This window comes from Macrobrachium nipponense, chromosome 5 (assembly GCF_015104395.2).
Source record: "Macrobrachium nipponense isolate FS-2020 chromosome 5, ASM1510439v2, whole genome shotgun sequence".
Classification (NCBI taxonomy): Eukaryota; Metazoa; Arthropoda; class Malacostraca; order Decapoda; family Palaemonidae; genus Macrobrachium; species Macrobrachium nipponense.
Genome location: NC_061107.1, coordinates 32,633,227 through 32,645,726, shown reverse-complemented (window position 1 = coordinate 32,645,726; position 12,500 = coordinate 32,633,227). Strand labels below are relative to the sequence as shown.

Sequence of the window (12,500 nt, the reverse complement as noted above, 5' to 3'; positions counted from 1 at the left end):
TATATACACATATATATATATATATATATATATATATATATAATATCTATATATATATATGGTTTTTTTCCTTCGTGGCAAAAAACCTTTATATATATATATATATATATATATATATATATATATATATATATATATATATATATATATATATAAATAAAGGTTTTTTTGCCACGAAAGAAAAAAACCATATATATATATATATATATATATATATATATATATATATATATATATATATATATATATGTATATAGATATATATATATATATATATATATCTATATATATATATATATATATATATATATATATATATATATATATATATATATATATATATATATATATATATATATATATATATATATATATATATATATATATATATATATATATATATATATATATATATATATATATATATATATATATATATATATATATATATATATATATATATATATATAATATATATATATATATATATATATATATATATATATATATATATATATATATATATATATATATATATATATATATATATATATATATATATATATATATATATATATATATATATATATATATATATATATATATATATATATATATATATATATATATATATATATATATATATATATATATATATATTATATATATATATATATATATATATATATATATATATATATATATATATATATATATATATATATATTATATATACTATATATATATATATATATATATATATATATATATATATATATATATATATATATATATATATATATATATATATATATATATATATATATATATATATATATATATATATCAGCATGTATATGTGTATATGTATATTGATGAATTTGTAATGATGGTTTAATTGAAATTTCAGGGTAAGCAAAAGCAGACAAAACGCACTACTAATTTCTACCAGTTTTGTAATGCTGAGTCTGGTATATTATTGTGCACCGATGTTGCAGCTCGTGGATGGGACATTCCTGCCGTTGATTGGATTGTTCAGTATGATCCACCAGATGATCCCAAGTGAGTTATTATTTAGTGGTAAGGGTTTATTTGATTAATAGTTTTAATTTTATTTATTAAATTACTTATTTTAAACACTTAATAAATGAATTTTTTAAACATCTCATAAGTGAATTAACCCCCACAGCTCGGGTATCGTATGTATACGATCACATACAGCTTCAGGGCAGTGGATGGGTATGGTAGATATAGTCAAGATTTGGCACCATGCAGTTTGAATGAATAATGTGGGAAAAATGTTCCTAGTTCCATATATCACTACAGTAATACCCCGAATTTACGCAAGGTTAGGTTCCAGACCCCGTCACGTAAGGGGAAGTTTTTTGCATAAGTTTGGCACGGTCTCTAAAGATGCTAATAAATGCTTGCTTCTAGAGTTTGAACACTAAATATGACACTAATCATGCTCTCTAAGTATTAAGCTAACATTTAAATTAAATTAAGGTTACTGTGGTTTGATTTAAAAGTTAGTTTACTACATTACCCTTCAAAAAGAAATAACTGGTTGGCATAAAAATAGTTCTAATAACTACTACGTACATACATATTCATTTTTGTACACACATACTAACATTACCCCTAATGCATGGGATGCCATTTTCTTTTTCCCTCAGAGTAAAAAGAGTTTTCTTTGCATCACTGGGTGACCTTCATAAGTGTTATAACGAAGATACACAATTCAATGAAATAAAAAATCATGTATTTATATATGTAATGTTTGCAGAGGGTGAAGGTAAAAAGAGAGAGAGGTTAAACTCTGGAGGGGTATCATCTTTAAAAAGTGCAAATGGGATCACATCTTCTGAAGTGTGCATTAACTGTATGTGCTGTAATTATGTAACATAGTACATACAGATTGTACCAGCCCTTTTCTCTGAGGTTAAGATAGTAATTTTCACAGAACAACAACTCTGTTATGTCTCTAATATGTTTTACTTATTGATCATGAAGGTCTTATATAGTGACAAACACTATGAATCATGTACTGCCTTTGTATACGTATTTCAGAAATATAAATAGCATAGTACACAGAATCTCCATACTGATTTTACACTTAAAAACACAAAAACTTATTCTAATTGTAGTATAAGTATACTAGTACCTTCTTCAGAAATTAAATGGTTCTGAAGGGATATCATCTTTGAAAAGTGTAGCAACTTTGTGAATGGGTATTGCATCTTGTAAAAGTACATATATGCACTAACTGTAGGTGCTTTAGTTACCTTTGTATCATATTTATGCATATACAAAAATAAAAATAATAAATTTCTAATAGATTTTATGCACAAAAGCTTTAAAACTTAAAAATTTAGATAATAATTTAAACATACACACTTTTGCAGGGTTTTGCAGTGTTTCTGGAAAATTTGATAAAGTTTGCACTATTGTGAAGAACTCGTGTATGATAATTAGTTAGATTCTATGAAATGTTCGCGCTATTGTGAATCACGTAAATTCAGGGTGGTACTGTATTGGCAACTCTTCAAATCACCCTATAAGAGTGAGCTGATGAGCCCTCAGTCTCGCTTGTCACAAATTCCCGTCCAAGGCTACATCGTAAATGGCTTACAATGAATATGCTTGAAATTTGTTCCCGGTTTTATTTCTTATCTTTTGTGATATTGCTTGAGCTGTGATTTCAATTTGACTAAGTAAAATAAAATAAAAAATATTAGAAAGTATGATTATAACTTTGTAGAATTAGTGTATTTTTTAAGATTTTCATAAGGAAAAGAGGCCTTCATGGAAAATATTCAATTATAACTTCCTGTGGAAGGTACAGAAATTTAAAAATAAAAATTCTTATAACGTGAATATACGTACAAATCTTCCTTGGTCCATTTTCTTTTAAATGGGCCATCTTTAAGTTTAGCTCAGTCATGGGTGTATGCATTAGCGTATATTAGCCTGAACACTGAGGGTTAATTGAAAATTATGGAGTTTCTGACTAAATATCTTAGTTTTTCCCAAACCTGACATTTTTTATTGATATTTTTTTTTACGCTGCACATAAATTTTTTTAACTGCTGGTGTTACTCTGCATTCCGGAAAAGCCTATATAAAAATACTTATATTCTGATGGTGGGGATAATGTCACACTGATTCACTTCTCACAAGTTTGTTGTACATTTTATTCAAGAGACATTCAATCAGGAAGCTAAAATGTGTGATTGTGTGTTTCCCATATATCTTATAATTTTGAGAAAAGCTCACAAGCTCAGTATAGTATATTTACAATTTTTTCCTATTGTGGATGTTATTTTTTTATTTTTTTTTTTTTCTCCTGTGAATGGTATTTTTCAGTCCAAATGATGACTGCAAAAATGACAAATCTATCTATCCTTCCAGTGCTGTGCAGGGTTGTTTGATGTACAGTTTATCTTAACCCCTTCTTGTTAGGTACCAGTATTCTAACAAAAACAATTACAAATCTACCTATCCTTTCAGTGCTGTCCCAGATTGCTGTAAGTTTATCTTAAGCCTGTCTTGTTAGGTACCAGTATGCCAAAAGAAAATGGCTATTTGTATGTCCTACCCACTATATCTAGTTAGTTCACATGAAAGCCAGCCTTCACTCTCATTGAGTCAGGGCTTATGAAATTTGAACATTAACAATAAGCTTTTTATAAGAACTTTTTATAATATGTTTTAGGTTTCCTTTTTTCTGGTAAGTGTTAATGAATACAAGTCTCCTTTACAGGTTTTCAAGTGTTTATCAAGAGAAATGTAATTTTTAGTAACTAAAGACATTTTATAATGAGTATATTTTTTATAGTCTTTACACAGTATGCAATTGGTTTACCTTTTGAAGTCATTTGCATTCTTATGAAGGGTCCAGTATCTTAACGAGTTGAGGTCTAGATCAGTAAGTATATTGAAGGATAAAATATCAGGTCACCATGTAAAAACCATACTAAAAATATCTTAATTATTGATTTCAGGGAATACATTCATCGTGTAGGAAGAACTGCTCGTGCTGGTGGCAGCGGTAATGCTCTTCTTTTTATTAGAGAGGAAGAAATTGGATTCATCACTTACCTCAAGGCCCACAAAGTCAATGTAGATTGTATGGACATTACTTGGAGCAAAGTTGCAAATATTCAGCCTCAGGTATTCATCCCAGTTTTCGTAAAAAAACGATTCTAGTAACTATTTGTGGAAACAAAGAATTTCAAAGAATATTGCATAATCATCTCTCAGAATTGAGCTGCCTTTTTAAAAAATCCTTGGATAACTTTTACACAATAGTTACTTGGCATCAGAGTCAATTATACATTTTAACACATAAGTAAATAATATGAATTACATTATGAAATAAGATAAAGTAGTTTATGGCACCCTCTGTTGATTTTGGATGTTAAAGAAGAATGAATTCTATTGCCAGGTTAATTTCATCATGAGATGTGTGCCTGGACATTTTGTACACTTATTAGTATTTGAAGTAGTACAGCAGGTCTCTAGGGAAAATTTTGTTTATTTGGAAATTTTGACTTAAAAAGATTAGTTTTTCTAGCTGATTCAGTATTTAAACAAATTAAATGTAGGCGTTAATTTTTAGATGCAAACATAACACTAATGTAAGTCATAACTTCTGTATAATGTTTGCGAGTTAATGTTAATGGGTTAGTGTTAGTAGTTCCTGATAATTGTCTTTAAAATAAGTCATTGATTGGACTGCTTTTTAAATCCAAAATTATAATAGTGCTCTCATAACTTTACACAAGGAAAGGAGTTCCTTGCCTTAAAGTAGTCTATTTTTGAAAATCAAGGTTTTTCTAATGACAACAGTAATTTTAGATAATTTTTAGCCTAACAGATCTATGTTTACACCTTGTTATTAAACAAGTCACCTGCAAAATTCATGCCTAAAAATAAGCCTAACCAAAAGGAAGTCAAAATACTATAGCTGATAGGTAAAGACATCTGATAAGCTTTAGTAATAATGTAACAATTAATTATGCATCTTTAATTTGCATCATAGTCAAGCAGAAATGTGTGCTTATATCCATATCTGTGTAAGTGACCATTCTTCCAAACTCTCTTATAGAAAGTTATTAAAGATATTATTACTTAAGATGGTGAAGAATAACAAATGTGTAATTTCTTGGCAAGTAGTATGTATTATGTAAAACTGAGAGAAATGTTTTCTTCCAGCTAGAGAAACTTGTCAGCAAGAATTACTTCCTCAATGCAAGTGCCAAAGAGGCCTTTAAAGGGTATGTTCGAGCTTATGACTCCCATCAACATAAGGATATCTTCAACATTGGGACTCTTGATTTGAAGAAGGTAAGGCATGGTACAAAATGTACTCTTGATTTAAAAAAGGTAAGGCATGGTACAAAATGTACTCTTGATTTTAAGAAGTAAGACATGGTACAAAATGTATTTGTTCCTACACAATTCTCTCTCTCTCTCTCTCTCTCTCTCTCTCTCTCTCTCTCTCTCTCTCTCTCTCTCTCTCTCTCTCTCTCTCTCTCTCTCTCTCTCTCTCTCTCTCTCCATTCTATGCTTATAAGGGCGCAACAGTATATCTTTTTTATTATTTTTGGGTGTTGTTCTTACTGCTTGTGCTGTCGGAGAGTTGCTGGTAGGAAACTTGTGAGTGGAGTTGCCTAGCGTCATCGCAGCCGCCCCTTCACTCGTTTTTCCCTCCTGGGTAATCTTTCTTTAGTGTTCGCTCCTTTGGGGGATTCTCTACTTCGAGAGTAGGGGTGTGGTTGGCAGTCAGGCGACCTCTTCATAAGGGTCTCTTCCCGCTTTGTAGGGCAATTGCCCTCGGTGCAAGAGGATTCCTCTTCTATTATATTTTTTTATTTTTTTCTCAGATTGACAGTAAGCAATGTAGGTGCAGCAGTAGATAACTTGAATTGTCATTGTTGGTTTTCCTTTCCTTTAGGATGTTGAACTTTGGCACTCCTGTATGCTGTGGCACTGCCATGTTGTGCCTGTAGGCTACCTGCTCCTGCTATGCCTCCCTTCTTCATTGCTCCTGTTTTCCTGTCACCCAGTCACAGGCAGCTCCTGCTGTGCCTCCTGCCCCAGCTGCCTTGATTGCTGTTGTTGTTACTGATGTTCCTGTATTTATTGTTGGCTGGGTTGCTCCTGTATGGTCTCCTGCCGCAGCTGCCTTGGTCATTCGTGTTGCGACTCTTGTAATAGATGTTGGAGAGGAGTTCAAAGAGGAAGTCTTGTGAGATGAATACTTTCAAACTTATCCTCGCTTGTGTCTTGTGCTGCCTTCTACCCATCTTCCAAGAATAAAGAGGCGCTGCTGCTGCTTGCGATTTTGGGGGGCCATCGGGTGCGCAGACATTGGTTTGCACTCTGCTGCCATTTTTTTCAGTCTGCTTCTAAGACTGGTACTGTTGATTTTCTATTAAGTCTCGAGCATCCTGAACTAGTGTCGAAAAGAGCTCTCATTGTCCTGGTTCAGGTGCATGGCGAGAGAAAAAGCCAGGACATGCAAGTGTCCTGGCTCTCCCTGCCAGTACTACACCAGTACTTGGCCAGGGCCTGGTCTGGTGCTTCAGGCTTTAACCAAGGTTCCTCTCTTACTAAGCACTTGGTGCCTCGGTCAAGCACCTGTTGAAGTAGCAAGGAGATTCCCCTAAGAAGTCCAATAAGGGAATGGCTCTCTTGGGGAGGCAGGATCCTCTCTTGACTTCCCGCTCGTAGGGCAGGATCCGATTCACATTCTCCTCTAGAGGCTCATTTTTCATTTTTCGGGAGTCTCGAAGGCATGCTTGGCCTCTGACTGAGCACCTGGTGTCTCGGTATCAACCAAGCACATGGTGTCTCCGTCTTGGCCGAGCACCTGGTGTCTCAGTCTCGACCAAGCACTTGGTGTGTCTGTTTCAGCCAAACACCTGGTGTCTCAGTCTTGGCCAAGCACCTGGTGTAGTAAGTAGTAAGAGAATTCCTCTAAGAAGTCCTACTGAACTCATTCAGGAGTTGTGGCAAGTGCTTGAATTCCTTGGAATTTCTGGCGCTTTCCAAGTGCTCGGAAGTCGATATAGACCACTCTCGATGATCATTGGTACGAGATTCGGGAATCTCACTGAGCACTCTTCCTTGGAACTTTGAGAGCCTGCCAAGCAATCAGATCTTTTCTCATGAGTGTTCAGCTGGTGTTATGTTGACTGCCCGGAATTTTGCAAAATCTTGGGTGTTTCTCAGTCAGTACGGTTGAGTTTGCTCTCCAGTCTGGTTTAGGAACACAATGATGAAATTGCAGAGACAATAAGGTGTTTCGACACTGCCTGGCAGGACTTTTTAAGTGCTCAGTTGGGTACAATCCTTGCATCTTGGACTTTAGGGTCAGAGCGCATAGGATAGAAGAAATAATCTCAATTGAACTCTTCCCTAGGGGCTTCGGCCTCAGAGGGGATTAGTGCATATTCGAGGAAACTCATAGTTCTTAGCACGAGTACCACACACAGTCATGTTAAGTGACTTCTCAGCTCACTCAGTTCAGCTGAATTGAGCGCTCGGCCCTGTACAGGAGAACTTTTGCTTTACTCAGGTTGGTGCTTTGCCATGGCATGAGCACCATCCTTCCCTGTGCAGCAGTTATCACATGTGATAATCACCCCCAATCTACCCACCTGCTGGTTCTTCAAACAGGACAGGTAGGAAGGTGCTTTCTCCTTACCTGTTCTCTTGACACCCACGGATGTTCGGAGAGGTGCAAGGCGGACAGAGAATTTCGATGAGCTTCTCTTTTTCTGAATTCAGCTACAAAGGTTAGTATCTCAACGTTGATCCTCGGATCATCTCGCCATACTTTCAAACAGTCGAGGAAAAGTTTCATGGGGTCTTGTCAATTCTCCCTTCAAGAAGGAATCTGGAGTTTTGCACCTTGGGAAAACTCATGGGTTTGCTTTGCCGTACAAATACCCTTGATTTTCATTCAGCAGAGATCTTTGCACTGATTGTCAGCACATTCATCTTGGGAATAGGACCACAGCTTCCCCTGTGAATAATCTTCATCGATCTAGGCCCTTGCTCTTCCAGGAGAGAGAAGTTTTCGTAGGGTATCGCACTCCTTGATTGGGAGGGCTTTCCTGGCTAGTTGAATTCCTTTTCTTTGGACAAAGAGTTCATTCCAAGTTTTGAGACACACAGTCAAGTTTTTTTCTCTCCTCCTCCCCCCTCAGCTACCGCGACAGGAGCGATTGTTCTTTACCAATCTCAGGTCTCATGCTGTTTCTCATTGCCATGAAGGTATTCCCTCTCGCAACAAGAGACAATAAGCGTGGAGGACACCGCTATGGTTTCCCTCCAGGCAGTCCCTTATGCGATTTCATCCCACCTAGCAAACTGTGGGGAGTGCTGGTGCTAAGAAAAGGGACAATGTCCTAATTCAGATTGCCAGTTTGTAAATCCTGAGGTCATCTTGACCCTCAGGAACAAACCTTGATTCAGTTCTGCCTCTCTTTCTTGCGGAGTGATGGCTGCCGCTGCAGCCAAGGAATGTGCCAAGGTGTCTCCTTTGTCCTCTGAGGGCCTAATTCTCGGGCTGCGAAGGACAATTGGAAAATAGCCAGCCTTCTTTCGTTTCTGAGAGAGTCCACATACATGTTTCTCTTTCAACCTAATTTCTAATTGGAAAGAAGGAAGAAGTTAGAAAAACACTTGTACAGTCATTCTCATACTGCTACTGCTGGCACTTAAAAGAATAATTGTCTGTTGAGTCTCTGGACTTGATACGACATAGCCAAGACCTGGTAGTAGCTATCCTTCAGAAGAATTACCTGCTTTCTTCTGGGTCTCAGCTGTCTTCCATGGAACTTTCACTTCTCGTGTGTTCTTGTTTCAGGAACAGCCATATCGGCTAAGAGCTAGTCATCTCCGGTATCCTGTTATCGCCATAGAAGCCTCTTTTGGACAGCTTTATCTTTGCTCACTTCATTACAGAGAATGAAGGTCTGCTTCCAGTCCATAATTATTTTTCCTCTCTCGAATGATGAGGAAGGAATTAGGGTGGTGCTCGATCAACAGGATCCTTTGAATGTACTTGTTTATACTCGTCGCGAATTGCATCTGTTATCAGATGCACCAACTAAACAATAGGTGCATACCTGTAAGACCCTTGTCCTCAGGTGTGACACCAAGACAATAAGTATCTCCTCATCAATATCCTGAAACTCATGGCATCCTTTCGGGCAAAGAGGTTGTTCGTCTTAGTATTATTTCTCCTCAGCCGAGGGTAACTACTAATGACAATCCTCTGTCTGGTCATCACAGAGACCTAAGGTCGGTGGGCAGCATTTGACTCATGTTTACAGTTCCTATCTCATTTGTTTGTATGGTGTTTTTACGTTGCATGGAACCAGTGGTTATTCAGCAACAGGACCAACAGCTTCACGTGACTTCTGAACCACGTCGAGAGTGAACTTTTTTCACCAGAAATACACACCTTTCACCCCTCGATGGAATGCCCAAGAATCGAACTCGCGGCCACCGATCATGCCACTGAGGCACTGGTTCCTGTCTCGTGCTCCACATGCTTTTGCGAGAATCTTCAGAGATATCTCGGTAGACTCCTTATCGTCTTTCTTTTTGTTTCCTACTGTTATCCCTACTTTAAGGGGTTGGTTGCCTGATGCACCTTCTCCACTGTCTTCTATCAAAGGCATCATCCTCCACTAAACATCTTCTCTCCATATCTTGCCATTTATGCTCCATCTCCCTCTCGATCTTCTTCCTCTAACAAGCTCTTCCCAAACCCTGTTCACTCTTTCCTCGTCATCCATCCTTTAACACATGCCCATACATCTCAATCGTGACTCTTATCACCTCTGTTATCTTCACTAACCCTGCTTTTCTTATTTCATCATTTTCCAATCTCTCAAGCAGCAATATTCCCATAATCCACCTCAGCATTCTTATCTCTGTTCTCTCAAGTTTTACTTCCTCTTTTCTTCTTAGAGCTCACGTGTCCGATCCATACATTAATACTGGTCTTATCACTGTTATATATCGTGACTTTTAGCTTGATTGGTATTTTCTAATACATCTCCAGCTACATCTCTCCACTTCCCCCACGCCACTTTTATCTTATGTCCACTTCAGCCTCACATCCTCCCTATTGGCTTAAAAGTAGATCCTAAGTATTTAAATTTTTCCACTTGTTTTATAATAGAGCGTCCTTTCTCTTGTGTTACTGTTTTGTCTATCTTCCCTACTGCTCACTAAAACCTCTGTTTTATTTAAATTCACCTTTAAGCCACTTCTCTCCAAAGACTCCTGTCACTCTCCAACCCTTATCTGTAGATCCTCCCCATCTTCAGCAGTAATCTCCAGATCATCAGCATACAAGAACTCCCACAGCACTTCTACCTGATGTCTTCACTCAACACATCCATGACCAGCACAAACAAAAATGGGTATATATATATATATATATATATATATATATATATATATATATATATATATAGATATAGATATAGATATAGATATAGATATAGAATATATATATAGATATAGATATAGATAGATAGATAGATAGATAGATAGATAGATAGATAGATAGATAGATAGATAGATAGATAGATAGATAGATAGATAGATAGATAGATAGATAGACATCATTAGACTCTCCTCCCATTCCCGTGGCTTTTCTTCCTCTTCCCATATAGCTTTTAATGAATCCAGCATCCATTTCTCCCCCAAATCCAGCATCCATTTCTCCCCCCTCTGTACCTAGTAATTTGATGATTTCAATTTGGAACTCTGATGGGCCTGGTGCTTTACCATTCTTCATTTTACTTAATGCTGTCATCACTTCTCTATCCTGTATCTCCATCACTGGTCCCTCCACCCTCTGTGCTTCCCCCATCTCTCTCATTTTCATAATTTAAAAGTTGTTCAAAATACTTTCTCCATCTCTTCTCAGTATCTTCATCCCTATACAATATATTTCCAGCTCTATCCTGGGTGACACCCACTTTACCCTTTTCTTTTAGTTTGAAATCTTATAGATATCCTTTTCTCCTCTTGTTCCTAGTCTTTCATTCAATTGCTCTGCTGCCCTTCCAATAGCCATACCTGCCCTCCTTTCCGCAGCTCTTTCCTCTTCTCTGTACGTTCTTCTGCACCCTGTGCATGCCTTACTTTCTAGTCCTTAAATGCTTTTGATTTTCAATTATGATTCTTGCACCTCTCCATTCCACCACCACTTTTCTCCTCTTGACACTCCATATCCTCTGGTTCTTCCCACCAGTTCCTCTGCTTCCCCCCACACATATTTCTCTCGTGTCTGCCCAGACATTTTCCACTCTGTTAGCCTGTCCAACTTCTTCATTCCCCTTTCCTGCCATCTTGCTCTCACAGTCATCCTAAATTGCTTCCCCTTTTCTCCTTCAAGTTCATCTTTCTTCTTTTTACCGTGGATAATAAAAGTCTGTAGGTCTTCTCCTCTGCTTCATCACACCTGACCCATGGGCCACTGCAATGACTCAGAGTGACTTTTTCAGACAAACTCGACAGTTTTGTCTTCTCTCTACATTTTTCTAATTTGTAAGGTGTTCAATGAACAGTTTTCACATGAATAGAAAAGAAATGACATAAGACTTCTGTCAACCGACCTGCTAACTCTGCTTCCAAGGCAACGAGATGAGTTCCTCCCTGAACCAACCTGCCAACTCTGCTTCCAAGGCAACGAGCTGAGTTCCTCCCTGAACCAACCTTTAGCACCAGTTATACAAGAGCGGTTCCTCAGGCAGTACAATTTTGGTGTCTTCATGGCTAAAGAACTATTCAGCTTTCCTTGCAAGCATAGGCTATCTTGCCAAGCAGCAACAGAAATGGTTGGGTAACTCTTTCAGTCATCTGTAGAATTCCAGGGATTGGAGTCATTTTTGCTGGTTGATGTCACTGATGGGACTTTCTCTGGATGGAATCACGAGAGTTATGTTGATCTGATTCAGTTGTGAAAGACATAGATCCATATTTGCTCTTGTTGTTCACATATGTAGTACGTATTGTTTCTCCTCAGTCGAGATTCAGCTAGTGATGAAAAACTTCTGTCTTGCCATCACAGGGACCTCAGGCCTCTAGACGGCACTTGACTCGTACAGGGCGCTCACACCCTGGCGAGAACCATCAAAGAGTTTTGTTTTTTAAGACCGCATCCCATCTCTCTCCGGCATTGGCGAATAGGATAGGTAGTTTGCATAGATCATCTTCAATATCATCTTTCAAAAGGCGGGTATCAATGTCTTGACTCCGTCTTGAATGTCGTAATGATCTTCGAATCATTCGGCATCTGTTGACAGGTTAAAGTCCTTCATGATCCCCTGTGCCTTGGACTTTATAATTGATGATCCAGATCAGTCATGACTTTGTCCTATTGCTGTGTTGCCGTACCTTCAGAAGATTCGACATCCTTGACACGTGTTGACAACCTTTCTCTAGTGCGTACTCGCCAAGAG

At 37.0% G+C, this 12,500-nt stretch overlaps 1 protein-coding gene across 1 annotated transcript in view; it reads left to right on the top strand.

Moving 5' to 3' along the window:
• LOC135215281 (ATP-dependent RNA helicase DDX18-like) overlaps positions 1 to 12,500 on the top strand; it is a 97,992-nt gene that overhangs the window by 71,921 nt on the left and 13,571 nt on the right. The window contains exons 7-9 of the mRNA XM_064249826.1: positions 911 to 1,062; positions 4,005 to 4,173; positions 5,218 to 5,349. Coding sequence (XP_064105896.1) covers positions 911 to 1,062; positions 4,005 to 4,173; positions 5,218 to 5,349 — 453 coding nt within the window. The remainder of the gene's footprint in view (positions 1 to 910; positions 1,063 to 4,004; positions 4,174 to 5,217; positions 5,350 to 12,500) is intronic.